The sequence below is a fragment of the Genypterus blacodes genome, unplaced genomic scaffold, assembly GCF_046128005.1.
Source record: "Genypterus blacodes isolate CSIRO-AG114 ecotype Tasmania unplaced genomic scaffold, CSIRO-AGI_Gbla_v1 ptg000111l_1, whole genome shotgun sequence".
Taxonomy (NCBI): Eukaryota; Metazoa; Chordata; class Actinopteri; order Ophidiiformes; family Ophidiidae; genus Genypterus; species Genypterus blacodes.
The window spans coordinates 1,707,303-1,723,474 of NW_027466915.1; the positions used below are offsets into that span (position 1 = coordinate 1,707,303).

The 16,172-nt window shown below is 39.9% G+C and overlaps 1 protein-coding gene across 4 annotated transcripts in view; it reads left to right on the forward strand.

Moving 5' to 3' along the window:
• The first annotated feature begins 5,667 nt into the window (after positions 1-5,667).
• picalma (phosphatidylinositol binding clathrin assembly protein a) overlaps positions 5,668-16,172 on the forward strand; it is a 32,264-nt gene continuing 21,759 nt past the window's right edge. For all 4 annotated transcript variants that reach the window (XM_076161215.1, XM_076161217.1, XM_076161216.1 and 1 more), the window contains exons 1-2: positions 5,668-5,734; positions 5,905-6,147. In XM_076161215.1, the coding sequence (XP_076017330.1) occupies positions 6,015-6,147 (133 nt within the window). In that variant the 5' untranslated portion in view covers positions 5,668-5,734; positions 5,905-6,014. The remainder of the gene's footprint in view (positions 5,735-5,904; positions 6,148-16,172) is intronic.

A 16,172-nucleotide genomic window follows, 5' to 3' on the forward strand; every position in this document is an offset into this window, starting at 1 on the left:
ACTGTTATGTTAAATGAAAATGTTTCTGGGTCAAGTGCATCAATAGGTTGTCATTGAGTGGAAATGTAGAACTCATAAAAGACACATGAATCCACTTTTTTTTTTTTAAACTGGGCTATTTGGTTGGAGCTCGGTTATAACTAGTGATGGTCTCTCTCTCAGCAGAAAAAAGATCTGAGCATCCTTTATCTGAAGTGAAATCTATCTAGACTGGGAGCCGTCACACTGAGCCCTCTTCAGCAGGTTGAATGGCACACAAATCATTTTGCATCTTTGACAAAATGAAAGGGCAAGTCTCTGGGCCTTTGTTGGCTAAAATGTCATCACTTGGCATGCATACAAATAGCCAAGTCTTTGCATCATTTCCACTGTCCCTCAGAGAGTATCCCTGTATACGCTTGTCTTCCCCGCTGACATAGCCATTATATAGATGACAGAGGAGGGATGTATCTATCCCCTGCCAGGGCTGTATACACGTTACAGCCAAGGAAGACGGGTTCCACCTGGCCACAGTCAATGTCTTCCTCATATGCACAAAGTAGTTGTACAAGTAAACAAGCAAGTGATGTACAAAGCAAAGGGCAGTGACTTTTCAAGAAGGATTTGGCAATATGACAGAATAGCCCAGACAGATCACTGCACTAGAATCAAGGATTCAGGATAGGCCTGCCACACTGAAATGTCAGGGGCCATTTTTGATCGAGTCCTTCACTCTGTAAAGAAAAAACAAGGGCTCACAAATGGAGTTGATGCCATTTTGTGAGGCATCATAGTGTGAGCACTCTGACCTATAAATGGTGTCTTCTTCCTGAGTAAACTACCCACTGAGAAAGACTGTAAGGTCACAATGCCTGTGTGTACTTTACATGTGTGTGAGCAGCAGAGAGGACTTTAGACTACAGAGGATTAGCAGTTTTGATGTGCCATTCTCAATGTTGATTTATTGCTATGTCATCAAATCAAACAGGATAATGAAATAGTGAAAGCTCATCTGTATCAAGACTGTTGAGTGTTAAGATGGTTGACACTTTGATTTTGATGGATTAGAAGCTGAAAAACAGAAACTTCTCATGTTTCAAAATGTTTGAGAGGAAATGCAGGATGACAGAGGGAGCAATAAAGATTCCAAATAAAGGCATTTCTACTGCAGTCCAGTGGATTACTTTAATTTGTTTTTAACTTATTACTACTTTTATTACTGGGACTCTATAACTCTAGTCTACACATTTTATTATAGCTGGACAATAGAGGCTTTCTAATAATGTTGCTCTAATTTCCTGAGGGAGAGAAGTCTGTGATATTGCACCGCCTCTATTATGTGGATCCAGTTGTGACAAGTCAAAAGGTGAGTAACGTCTCGTCTACTTATTTATTTATTCATGCTGTTTTTAACTTTCATTGCTGATTCATCCTCGACCTGACTGACCCTCGCTTCAGCATCCGTGCTGTGAGGATGAAAACTGCTGGGATTCAATTTTGTGTTTTGTAGCTTTTTATGTCTTTTATATGTTTTTTTTTACGACACTTGCGCTGCACAACCAGTTTCCCTTTGGGTACAAATATGTTGAACTTATACTTGGAGGTGAATAAACCTGATGATTTCAGATTCTTTGTCAAGAATCAGTCGATTCCACTGATTGGCTGACGGGCCTTGAGGGCATATGGCTCTTCCAATGGCTTTTTATTTCTAGACTTTGCACGTGTACATTGGATTTTGCCTTTGTTTTTATGTAAGTAATAATAACTTAAGCTGGACTATTTGTTTTATTATTTACCTTGAAGGATTTTATTCTTTAAGTCTTAAATAAATTGTTAGCACTTCAAACTTTGTGAAAATAACATGTGACATTAAACACATTTTATCTCAGTGCCACAAATTCCAGGAAATCAATGTTTTGCTTTTAATGTAATGAGAATCCCACCTACATTTGCACAATCTGAGTCACAAATGCTGAAGTGAAATGGTCATCAGATTAACTAGTAATATCTGCAACTTTGTCTCCTGCCAACCTGCCAACTCCTGCTGGCTATATTATGCTGGAATGGGTCATTTGTCAAACACCATCACACATCCTTCATGTTTCACCTGTGCTTTCTCTGAGAAGGAAGTCAGAATGTCTGCTGTGATTAAACGTCACAGATTTTTGATGAACTAAATCAATCCTCCCATAATAGTCTAGTGTTCAGAGGCTTATAGGATGAATGTTTTGACAGCTTTTTGATGCTTTGGGCTGTAAGAGCAGACAGTGACAGCCTCAGGGCAGAGCTGTGGACTCTCTGAGGGCTGTGATGGATCAGTTGCACTTTTCTTTCTGACCAGACAGTGTGAGGAACTCAGAGGGCTTTGCAATGTTGTGAATTTGTGATTTTGATCGGGTAGTAGTCATTATCGTTTTAACTGGAGTTCTGCTCATCCTCATGTATGCAAACAAATATTCTTCAACATGGATTCAGTTTGATATGTAGAAACTGTCAGAAGAAGACAGATTCAACATACATGTCACTTAAAGTTAATAATCAGTGATCTATATGGTGTGATGATTTAGCTTGAGAATGATTTGTGGTAATGATTGAGCTTCAGGTTGCTCCTTTCAAGTCTTCCACAGTTGGCACTCTCCCCTGCGTTCACAACTCCATGTAATCATATGGTGTCATCGTCTCATTCTTGTGGATCAAACCCAGGCGATTCAACTTTTATGTGGTATTGATTTCAGCTTTACTACGACACTTTCTCAGCAGAAAAACAGCAAACATCATGTTTGATTTCAGTCTCTAAACATAAAAATATGATGGCTTCTTTTTAGATTCACCATTTTGCACTCTTGTTCAACTATCATACAGAGAGAAATGATTGCAGAAAAAGCAGAAGTACAGATTACTCCAAAAATAAGAGCCCCAATACGGGAGAATGCAGTGAAAAGCTTCACACATCTGATTCACACTTGATGATTTTAGGCAGAGTGCTGCAGGCACTCATGCTAATTTGAGGAAGCTGCCCTTCACTTGCACACAGTTCTCTAAGCAGAATATTCCCATTGTGCATTCAACACACTGTATATGTGATAAGAGTTATTGACCCATTTAAACCCAAATTAAGTCATGTTTAGATAAAAGCAATAACATCGTTTCTTGTAGAAAAACACAAATTTGGGATAAAACTATCAAAGCATTTTGTTACAAAGTGTGCTCATGAAAAGTTGACTTTATCACCAATTACCTTGTGAAATGTATTGAACACAATAAAATCATATGCACCATCATCCATTATCCTGTGACGCATTACAGATGACTGGAGCCTGTCTGTGTTCATTTAGCCAGCCAGCCAAATGATACATGCAAGCTCCATACAGGGAGGCTGGATTTAAACTAAAATATATGACCTATTTTGCTCAGAGACAAAACTCCGAAATTATAACATCCTGATATGCAACAACTTGAGAGAGAAAATCATTCACCAGGCAACCGCAGATTGAATGTCTGTAATCTATTTCCGCTCCATTCTCTTTTCACTGTGCTGGTACCTGGAGCAACAGCACTTTCCTAACAGTTTCCTTGTGTGGAGGAGCTGCTGAACTGTAATGTAAATGTGTATTGTGTTTCTCCGCCTCTATCGCTTAAGTATTGAGAGTAGGTATTAAAACCTTGTTTTTATAACGTTCTTACCGGATCACCGGTTAAAACCCGCTACACAGATAAGAGCGTCAGAGAATAATGCTGAAAATCACCCCAGGCTCAACTGAAACTGAACCAGAGTCTGAGTAGAGACTGTTGGAGACAAAAAAACATCTTCTTTAAAAATGAATGTCCATATTTACATTTACCCTGAAACGAATTTGCACAATCATGGGGGTTACAATACAATAATTGGAAAATCGGGGAAAAGGCAGAATTTGTGTTAATATTATATAACACATAAGGAACAGCTAAGGTTATATTGAATTTGTTATCCACCATAACGTGTATAAATGCTGTTGTGCCTTTGCCTTGCATTTTGGTGCCTAAAAGACTGTGTAAGTGTTCGTGATTAGAGATTCCAAGTTCTGACCACTAGATGTCCTCAAAGATGCAGCAAATACAGTGACGGCGAAGTTTCAGACAAACGATTTCTGTGTCCAAGTGTGTCTGTGTTCTTTTCAGGACGAGATTGATTGGAACTCGGAACTGCACGAAATTAACGGGTTTCACAAGGTAATAGGGGAACATAAACAAAACTCAACGAATGAAAAAACTATTTGCCCTGACTGGTAATCGAACCCAAGCAGCGGCGGTGAAAGCGCCGAATCCTAACCACTAGACCACCAGGGAAATGCGGAAACATGCTAGATATCTGAAGATTTATACCTATGCCAAGTGACGTTGCCTCTTATGTGAAGAGTTCTTCAATTCTGAACTGGACAACTGAAGAAGCCCTTCTGGTGAGAGGATGACATCATCTGGGTGTCTGACAGCCTTTACGGAGACATTACACATATATAGTATATTCGTGTGCAGATGTTTTTTGCCACAACACGGCTGAAAGAGAAACATATCCAATAATCTATTTCGGACAATATCACCCAAAAATCTGTGATATCAAGTTTAAATGGATTTTAATTACCATTTTAGATATATTTAGGCTTTTTTGGTCGGATTTTCACATTTGTATAATGGTGAAAAGAAAACAAAAAAAGAGTTTAGATGTTGTGACTATTACTGACAGTATTTTTTTGTTTGTTTTACATAGAATAAAACATTCAGAGTCTATACAACTATAATTTTTACGGCATTTTTTATGAAATGTCACGGAAATATCAGAGCAGTAATAGATGAAGTGTCACTTTAAGGTCCCGGTGTCGTGAGTTGTGGCTTCCCTCCACTCATCAATGGAGCCTCGCGTGATTAATTAACGCTTTTAATTCCACTTGAATGATCCCTGCAACGGTCCAAACACAGGCCCCCGGCAGGAATCAGTAATCCCGTGGCATTATGTGAAAAAGTTATGGGAGATCAGGCCGAGGAAAAGAAAGACACCCGCCATTTTCCCGCAAAACCAACTGTTTACTTAAAGCAAGCAGCAGGGGGCGCTGTAAGCACTGAGCCGAGTTCAGCGTGGGAACCAAAGGAAGCGAAAAAGAGGAGCAGCGTCAAGTCACAAAGAGTTATACCCAAAGCTAAGATAAAATAAAACACAAATCAACATAAACGCTGGAACAAAGATAGATAGATAGATAGATTGATAGATAGATAGATAGATAGATAGATAGATAGATAGATAGATAGATAGATAGATAGATAGATAGATAGATAGACAGACAGACAGACAGACAGACAGATAGATAGATAGATAGATAGATAGATAGATAGATAGATAGATAGATAGATAGATGTAAATATAATGTCTTAAATATGTGCTACTCAGCTTAACTTGTTGCGTTTAAAACCATAAAACATGCTAATATCTATTGTTTTGTTAATATTCGCAATTACTTTTTTTTTTTTTTTTTTTAGCACAAATTCGCCATAAAAAAATTGAAGTATATATAGTATTAACTGTACATTGTAGCTGTGTGTTTTGAAACTTGTGGAGCGTTGCTTGACCCGGTTGAAGCCACGACTGGGGCTTTTATTCTGAAATTCTCAAACCGACAGTAGCGTCTATTTTTATTCCGTCTCTCTTGCTAGTATTGTGAGAAAGACTTTAACGGGAAGAGGAGAGGAGCCCTTAGACGTGTGGAGTCGATCAAAAAAATACCGGGTTCGTATTTTACAGGCTCAAAATAAGGATGGGTTTTCTGTAGTTTCATTCAAAGTCTGAAACAAAATGGTGGAGCTGAATTTGTCTGCTATATAGGTCGATAATGAAGCTGTGTGTGAAGTGTAACGCTTTGCCGTCGACTCATTATTTCTTCTCCCTCTTGTCTCCAGTGTTGTCAGGTGGCACAGAGCCTTTGAGGACCGACGCCGAACACGAAACCCAGGCGGTTCTGTTGGATTTGGAAACGTTTTTCGTCAAAGGTGTTCCTGAAGCGTTTTAAATGATGTCTGGACAGAGCATTACAGACCGGATAACCGCTGCCCAGCACAGTGTCACCGGCTCGGCGATTACCAAAACTGTGTGCAAGGCAACCACGCATGAAATAATGGGCCCTAAAAAGAAACATTTGGATTGTGAGTATCGGTTTAATTATTTGCTTTGTGTGTGTCTCTGCTCGTGTTCTTTATACCGGGGAACCGTGTGTCAGGACTCTAGATACGAGGCCTTCATATACACGTATGTAACACAAGCCACATCAGTGAAAACACCGTTCTTACGGTCTTAGAGAAGACAGAAATAGACTCCTGTAGTAGCACCGACCGCTACAAACAGGTTCTCCTTTCCTCCACCGCTCTCTCTGTTGGCATTTTGGTTCTTGTCAGAGCCAATTCGTCGAAAAGATATGTATTAAAATGATTGTGCTCCGCATTTTACTTAACATGTACATACTATTTTTTTTTTAACACAAATAGTTTCAGCTAACGACGCTAGACTGAAGCGAGACAATCAGTCTGTCCATAGTACAGAACAGTTACAAAGGTTAAAGTACAGCCAATAAAATACCAACCCAGGCCCTTTTGTTCACCAAGCAACCAACAGATCATTTAAACGTCATCTTTGCTCATGTTTGTGATGCTAATACTCACAGTACAGCTGTCTATTCTAATTTCATTCATTGTCTATTTCGCTTGGGAGATATACAAAACACACTCTACACCACAAACAGGCACTGATAGACTTTTAAATTGCGTCTGAGCCAAGGTTTTGTTACTGGAAGGTACTTTGACCCATGTTGGTAAACGTCTGTCTTGTCTTCATGACATAAATACTTTAAAGGTCAATGGAATATTCTGTGTGTGTGTCTGTAATTGTGCTGCCACACCAGTGTATTTTTGTTTAAGGAAGTGGCTGTGGTGTTTGCGGACTTTTACATTATCAGAAACAAACAAGCAAATTACTTTCCAGCAGTGTCATAACATGATCCTCTACAGCCATATCTCAGAATGAGGTTATTTTAACTCTTGAGCTGCTGGGGAAGAAATCATTACACCTCCATGTCATTTGCTCTCACTGCTACTGGAGAGGTTTGATTAGGAGTCTGTTCCTTTGACTCCCAGTGCTACTTGGCTTCTGTGGGAGGCTTGAGTCTCTGTCCAAGACCCTCCATTAGAACTTTCTAAATCATGTAGAATATTTGATCTGTTACTCGATTTAAAGATACAATTCCAAAGCTTCGTTTACTATTAAAATATCTACCAATAATTATCGGTCTGATAAAATCGGATTCTACTTCCCCTTTTCTTTCGTTGAGAATTCTAATTAGCATACAGACCATTTTCCGGTATATACTGAAACTGACATCTAGCCTGTAAGTCAGACATGTTTCCCAAAACCAGACAGGCACTGTATGAGTATAACCCTGATTGTATGTACCCAAATTATTTTAGAGATGGGGCCGGGTTACAGTCTTATCAGATGACATTTGATATGCACTTTGACTGGGTGGGGGTCTTGGTGTAATTTTGTTCAGTGATCTGGCCATCAAGCAATTTGATTGATATCTTTGATTTTGGTGTGCTGACTTCAGCACGAGTAGTTCTGAGGCACAATTTCCCAACAATTCAGTGCAAAGCTACTTGAGTGTACTTGCATAAGCTGAGAACAACATGACAAACATTTCTACCCTGCCATCCAAAGAGTAATGTTGACATTTTTGATCAGTCTATGGTAATGTTTGATTAAAACTTCGAGCAAAACTGTTTGGAGGCACCGTGCAAACATATATGCAAGCTTTCAAGCTGTTATATAATTTTACAATTCCATATGATCCACATGACTCCCTTGTGCTCAGCAAGGATGGGACACAGGAAATTTAAAAATAGTCCTCTCTGACACACCACTATGGATGTTGTTTCATGGCGAGTCATTGTTTGTCTTGTTTGCATTCTTCGGAGGATATCTTGACAAGACGGTCTTGTGTAAATAACAAAATGTACATGTTGAAAAGCTGACAGTAGTTAATAAGGTCAAACCTTGTAAACACATAAGAAGCAATGGATTCGGAAGAACAGACCTTCATGTTTGTCATAGCTATGTAAATCATCATTTCCTGTCACCCTACTTCAGTGATACATGATCCGTAAATGAGCTGTCAGCCACATTTCAAATATGTAATCTCTATCTCTCTTGTGATGAAGCTACATAGGCTTTGTTTCAGTTTCATGTCACCTTCTGCTCTTTACCCTTGCTGACACTGAAGTCCTCCTGCCCGTCAGTGTTTTCTTCATTTAGATTTTTGATTTGTGTGCATACATAAGGCTCCACGGAACACATTACTCTTATAGTATTGAGATCTCTTTCCCCTGAACACTTGCCTGAATTCAGTAGTGTTACATAGAATAAAGTAAGATTTGTTTCATTTGTAAATCAGATATGGAATGAACAGTCGGCTACATTATTTGTTTCCTCTTGCGTCACAATTTCACTTCTGAGAAACCGAATGAGTTTGATGCCTGGTAGGTATTTGGTGTGTTGATCACTAGCAGTTTAATGTATTTATCTTCTTTTAAAAGGATCACTTTTTCCACTCGGTTGTTTTTGTCTTAGAGGACTGATTATCAATGTTTTTTTTGCTTACTTCTTATTAAGTTTTCAAATACATAAAGTCAAATCAGGCAAAGTGTTAATTGCGGTCACAGTTAACCTGTATTCTTAGGTACGCAACACACCTCTCATACACACAGACACACTAGATGTAATAATGTCGGATAAATCTGACACCTACTGCTTCTTAAAATCTTATTTAAGTATTTCCATGTCGATTGACTATAAATTAAATTATGGCATGATTCATAAGGGAAGAAATTATGTCAAGCCACTTGGTAAATTGAAAAACAAACAAGCTCATCTGCAACCAGTATATAACTTATTTTATACAGACACTTGGCACGGTCTGGAGTCCACTTCCAGTTACCTACCTATTTTTAGAATTGGCTGGAGCAAGAAGCTCCGTGTTCAATGTTTGAACACGTGGGATTTTTTTTTGACATGCATAACCACAACATTCAGATGATAGCGTACACAAGAGAGAGAGGCCGTGTCCCAGTAACCCCCCTCCCCCACCCAGACATAGACAAACAGGTGATTGCTTATTGGAGCTGCTGAAGTGAAGCCTCTTGTTGAGTTAATTTGGAGAAGTACAGACTAGAATAGAGACTAGAATAGAATGTCACTTAAGTTTGAGGTATTTAAGAAAGTCTGCAGGGTGCACTTATGTCTGGAGTTTCCTGACTGACAAGACATAGCCGTGATGTATCTAGCTTCCATCCTATTGTTCCCCCCGCCTGGACTGCAGGTGAGATTTGACCCTCTGCACCATCTCCTTTGATTTTGAGTTTGGCCGGACTTCACATTCTTTAACACTGGCATGCTAGATAAACTCAGCCGCATAAGTTTAAAGAGGCTCTCCAGTTCCCAAATGGGCGGAAAGTAGACGCTGAACAGTCCTCTTCCACGGCAAGCTTCATCTTATTTGTTTGTTTGTTTGTTTGTTTAAAGTGAGTGTGAAATAGCCTCTGGGAAAACTGCCAATTGGGTTTACAGCAGTTTTGGGCAGTGTGCATGAGGCTACAGGCTACCTGATAGTTCCATGGTTATAGATGAACTGTAATGAGGTCCTCCCACTGAAATGTTGTCATGAAGTAAGGCAGCCATTTTTAAATTGCTGGGTCCAGGTTAATTTCCTTTTACGTCAAAGGAAAACATTACACATGGCTGTTTAACAGCTCAAAGGTCTCTCCTGAGGTAATGAATGCACAATGACTGCATTGCCTGTGCACCTTCGCTTGACACTCGTGCCATTTTAAGTTTTTAAGATTATATATTTTTTCCCATGATAAATCTTTATTTACCATCACAGTCGTTAGTTTGAATGCAAAAAGGGGAGCGCAAAGGCCCTCGATATGCTGCTAAATGTCTTCTAAAAATTATAATAATAAACTTAAAGGGAGTTTTAAAAAATGAATGCACTTTTGGAACCAGTAAACAGAGCAACATCAAGTTGTTCCTGGTTGCCTTTTCCCCATAAACCTGATGTCCTCCGTCCTTGGTTGCCCCAGTTGCTCACTGCTTGCCTCTCTGCAGTGTCACAGCTTCCAAAGTCCACTGGCAGCCTCACCCACAGCCCATGCACACAAATCTTTGTGGAATGAAACGTTTGAGTTTTCTTTCTTCTCTCATCTGTTATGAGTTCGATAGATAATTTCAGTTAGTTCAAAAGGGAACAAGACCAAAACCAAAATCCATCCAACGCTTGACCACTGAAATTGTTTGACAATTAAGGCTTGGTTGTGGTCTAATGTGTTGTGTTTCTATCGCACAAGACCCTTTTATCTACTGATTTGCAGATGTGGTGGGTGGAATCGGGGCTCATAAAAGAGGTTGACACAGATGTACTGTCCTCTCGGAATTCTGACATTTAGAAAGCTATTGAAGAATCATTAACAGAACAGAGAGTTGAAATGCCTTGCGAGTTGTGTTGTTGGCACACTTTTGTTTGCACTAGATGTTTCTAGAACAGTAAGTAAGACTTGCAGTAAGTATAGCAAGTCATAAATGTGTCTGGCTGAAGATCCTGTAGATTCATGACCGCACTGCCTGATAATGACTAAAGGATTCATTTGCATGGTGCAATCAAACTCTGACCTGGGCCTTACCCTGGATCATGACACAACAAATGCCAGGTGGTAGCGCAATATCCTGTATAGGATACCAGTTCTACAATGCAATATGTAAATTGAGCCCTGCCTAAATTTAATTAAACAGTCAATTTACCGGATCATCATTAACACTGGCCTGTCAGTGTTGATGCTTAAAACCGCAGTATACGTCACCTTTGTGAGTGTGAAGGAGGTATGAGGTGGATAGGGTGTTGGTAGTTAGTTTGGGTCAAATATAGAGGAGGCATTTTGCTACAGAAGTCTTAAGTCAATAAAGAAAATATTTTATTAGAACAAGACGCTTGTTTGACCACAGTGCCATTATTAGCTTACGGCTCTTTAAAACTGTACCAAAGACCATTGCGCTAATGCTTAATAATGGCACACTAGAAATGGTGGAAAAATTATTTTCCCAAAATGTGGTTGGCCGATGAAACTGATGGTGTGGTATTGGTCATACCCTTGTCTTCGATAAAAGACTATAAGTATTAAAGAATAATGGTGATATCAGAGTCAAAGAACTCCACCTGCTCAATCAGCGGGGAATGTGTCACTGTTTTCACATTTCTTCCTGAAAGTTCAAGTCTGCAGGTAGTTCATCTAAGCCATTACAGCAGTAAGACCGACATACATGTGCACCTCAGCACCTTCCCAGGGGCCCTGGCCAACGTCACTCTGAACAGCTTCCCCCCACAGAATGCCATGGCGCACAAGGAGCATGTGACTGCAGTGGCATCAAATGACATCCCTTAAAAAGAGTGCTGACATCCTGTCCACTACCTCAGCTGAATGAAACCCACTGTAGCTCTGAAAGGTCTGAGATTTAATAGCCCAACTCAAAACTGTTACTGTGAAACACCAGAGTCTGTGCTAGCCTGATACAGGCGTGGAGTCAGAAATCACCTTGACCATGTAACACTTGGTCATGTACGTTATTCCTTAGCAGCAGTTCCTAACAGTTTAGCAAGTTCGTGTTAATGGGTATTTTTGTTGGTAAAGATGCTCAATCACAGAGTAATGAGACTGTTAACTTGGAGTTCCTCTGCCATTGTAACCCTTACCCCATCGGGACATTTCCTGCCAGCCTTTCTACCAAACACCAGGATGTAGTGTTTTGAGTTTGGCACTGATTTGGTCAAATTTTCATGGGCTCCATACGTCATGTAGTTTTCATCAGGTTTATGGTAGCGGGGTTGCAAGGGGAAAGACATTTCCTGAAGCAGGAAGTAGTCTGTAGTTCTCGAGGCAATCCTTGGATTGCCACGGGTAAACAGCCAACAGGAAGTTGTTACATAACTCGGCCCCTTCCCAAAGCACAAGGGAGTAGAGCTGATCCAATGTGAGATTGGCTCGGATGCTTTTGATGCACTTCCTGGCAATTATGCTGCTGATTACAAGTGTTCATGATCCCAGCGACCTCTCTTGGTCAGTGGAATGCAAATGTCAGATCTCAGTTATCTTAAATTCCAGCCAATTTCCAAACACACATCCATTTTCAATTGAGAATTGCTGGGGCGTTAGCCAAACAAGGAAGTGCAAGCTTTTGCAAAGCTGCCAAATGTAAATGCAAAAGTTACAAGTCTTGACTCCCATGTCATAAAGCAGCGATTACAGCTGTTGGATTACTAATTAGAAGTCACAGAGTCCTTGTATCTCTCCACTCTCTGGTGGTCTGTTTACTTGGTGTCTGTATCCTTGAACATGAAAAAACGTTGCCAGTAATATCTAAGTTACTCTTTGAATCTTTATTAGGTGGTGTGCTGTGTTTCATGTAATTCATCATTCAGTAGATGAATGCGAAGCACGTCATGGCTATTAAACCTGACATTGAATGCTTTTCTTTGAAGTCCCTGGCTAATTGGTGCAGTGACACATTTATTTCAGTGCAGAAATATTTGTAGAACACCACTGCTGGTTTGTTTCACCACAAGAGAACAAGGTCACAAGATGGTTTACAACAGAAATGGTATCATGTGACCACTGTTTGATAGCAGGATACTTGGAGACATCCCAGAAGCAGATGCTGTAAGTGGTATTATAAAGATGCAAAGCACAACATGAATCCATGAAGTTCTTCCCTCACATAGTCTCATAATTTAAAGCCATCGCTCACCCACTCGCTTGTGACCATCAACAGGCACAGCAGATGACCTTGCCTAGCACGTTATTTTTGACGCTGTTATGAATAATCTGCTTATAATCTTCTGGCTAAGCGAGTCACACATGAGCTGCATGACTACATTTATCTGAGTCCTTCAGAATGAAAGTATTACCCTCTAGCTGCCAGTCTGCAGAAAACACATCTCTCTGACCTTGACAGCACAGACATACATTGTGTAAACTAAACCTCTCGATTTGACATGTTTCATATGAGTCCGAACATCAGTCACTGCCGTGTCTTGCATGCTGTCGGTTTTCTGTCAGTTTGCGTTTCCTGATACTTAAACTATTGTAACTCCATGAAATCATGTTCTATGCAGGAAGTTTACAATGAAACAAACAAACCAGTTTATTGAGCTATAGTGAGCATCTGTGCTAGTTTAGTGCCACGTTCTGCAAAACCATTGCACAATAGCACCACATATTTCATGCATCCTTTTGCTAAAAGTGTTTACTCATCTCTTCCTTTCTCATGTTCCCTTTTTGACAGTCCATCTGCTCCATCTCTGCTGAGCTACTTAAATCTTCCGGCCGGTCATGCTAGCCATTTTGGAAATCCTCTGTGGACATGAAACCTTCCTAAAACCAGAGAAATCTGCATCACACAACTAAGCTCTTGCCTCGAGTCTTACCAGCTGCCTTGTTTTACTCGACTTCTTGCATGTCACGTTTGCTAGACCTTTGACGTTCTTTGTAGACATTCCTGCCAAAAATCTGTTTAGCACATCTGTGTGATGTTGGCAGAGCTGAATGTTCAGAAAGATGCAAGCTTATGTGGGCTTTCTTGCCATATGATGATGCATCAACTGTATTGGCATCCTGTCCGCTTCTATGCATTACCATCAATTTGCCAAACAAATGTTGCTTTATCTCATTTCACTGTGTTCAATCCAGTTGAACCTGTCTTTGGAGCTTAAACTGTCTTTCCTTTTAATCCTTAAATTTTCAGTTTGCCTGTTTGTGGCACCAGTGGAACAATAGACTGATGTATCATTTAGAGCAGATCGTTTGTAATTTGCCTCTCTGAATATTCACACGCTTCCTCCCAACACTTCAGTAACTTTCATCGCTTCTACACTGGCCTTATTAGAGGCAGAAGTGTGAACCATTTTACCACAAATCTGAAGTGATTCTCAAATGATGCAGAAAGCTACAATTGAATGTTGACTCAATTTTGAATAGAAGTCCTGCTCTTGTGATTTCTCCATAAATGCCCCTTCCACTTAATGAATGTTGTCCTAAAGTAGCATGTTGCATGACTCTCGCAGTGTGAGCTTTAGCACACAACACAGAGGTGTGTTTGAGTTATATTACAGGCCTGTTGTGGTGAGGAGCGCTCGCTGGCTCAAGACATTTTATAGCCAAAGCGAATCTCTTGGTCAGATAAAATGTATGCAGGCCTCTCCAGCCCACAGGTTTTGTGTGGGTTCTAAAAGCTTCTTGTTACTCTGGGTCTAGTGACAGTCTAGTCGAACAAAAGAGAGACAGCAGGAAATGTCATAATGTTGTTTGTCTTCTCTGGGGTTACTGTTCCTCAGGAATTTTGCTGACAGAAAGTTTTATATGTGGTATTTGCCAAGCCGGGTTTCCTGCTGTCTTTCGAAATTATTGAGCCATGATATTGACGTCCAAACCATCTGTATACCCTGCTACACGGCTTTTGGGATGATAAACCATGGCTTCCTATTGCAAAACGGCCTCTCTCCTCTATGGTCCTTTTGCTTAGACTTTTAACAGTTTCACTTCTGTTTTTGTAACCAGTATATTTTAAGGAAGTCGGTAGGTTTCGAATGAATTTCACACACTGTTCATTTCCCATGCAGGCAGGAGCTCCAGTAACTTTAACACATTCTCTGAATGCCGCGATACGGCTCAACCCAGTAAGTGCTGTTCAGCAGTAAAGAGATGACGGAGGCGGTGGAGGAAACCGGCCACAGCTTTGTAACCGCACTTAGTGATGCAAAGTTGAGCTTTTCCGTTTGGGTGTTACTGTGTTTTGAACTTGCTCAGCAGAACTTACAAGTATTTGATTTCATATGATTTCATGCGTTCATGCTTGACTTAACAGATTGCTCATGAATAAAAATCGTGAGTGGATTGTTATGCTTGTTTAATCTCACTCCGCATATTGCTCTATATTTAGCAGTGCTTAAAACTCTAGAAACCCACAGCTTAAATGACTTATTGAACTTGATCTCTGTGATGCTGGTTTGATGCGTCATAATGCCTTTTGTTTTGTGGAAAATTGATAATTATAAGGTCCATCCAGAAATGTACTACTTACCATTTGTTTTTATTTTTCTAAGAAAAGTTGGTGGCTACATTTTTCAAGATAATGATTTCTTGCGCATTTGTAGTTGATCCTATTGATCATTAGAGAGCATTGCTGATAACAGTTTTCCAAGTACCTAAAGCAAGAAATGATTGATAGACTGCCTTGTGATGATGCTTTACGCTTTTGCATGATATTCTCGTATGTACACTTCCCCCCCCCCAACTGCCAAGCCAGAGCAGTGTTGGTATCATAATAATAAACACAAACTGCATGGTGTCCTTTATCTAGAAATCGACAGCAAAATGACTAAGTTACTACAATGAACACGTTTGTGGGAATTAAGATTTTCAGACATGTCATTGTTTCCTGATAAATGGAAACTTTGACAATGCCAAATTCTATTTTCTGTGATTGATGATATTGCTGCGTATTCATTCACAATGGTAGTTAATAGTTTCAGCTACAAGGGAGAAAACAAACCCTGCTCTTTCCAACTATTTTGACTGTGGAGCAACATGGAGACTGTCCATAATGTCATTCGCCATTGGAACCGAATTTGCCATTGTGCTTGAAAAACAAATAAATGCTCTTTGATAAGTATGTGAAAACGAGGTTCAAGTCAAGCTCATATGGTTCAAATATGGAACTGCAAGGTAAAAAAAAAGGACAAACAACACTAACATGTTCTAAACGGCATCTCACAGATATTGATAGAATATTACTGTTATTCAAATGGCCTCTGAAACTAAGCTAGAGAGTTACAAAAGTAATTTCCACAATGCTTTTGGAGTGGAAGCATATACTTGTGCCAAGCCTGTTTTTGGAACCCGGTTAGTATAAATTCTAGACCACCCGGTTAGTATAAATTCTAGACCATTGGATCACCCACAGTAATATAACTGAAAAACTATTTCCTAAAGGATGTATGTGAGATTGAAGCCACGTATACCCCTTGTTGGGGTTGGAAAGCCACATTTCATGGTTATATAAAACTCACAATATTAGT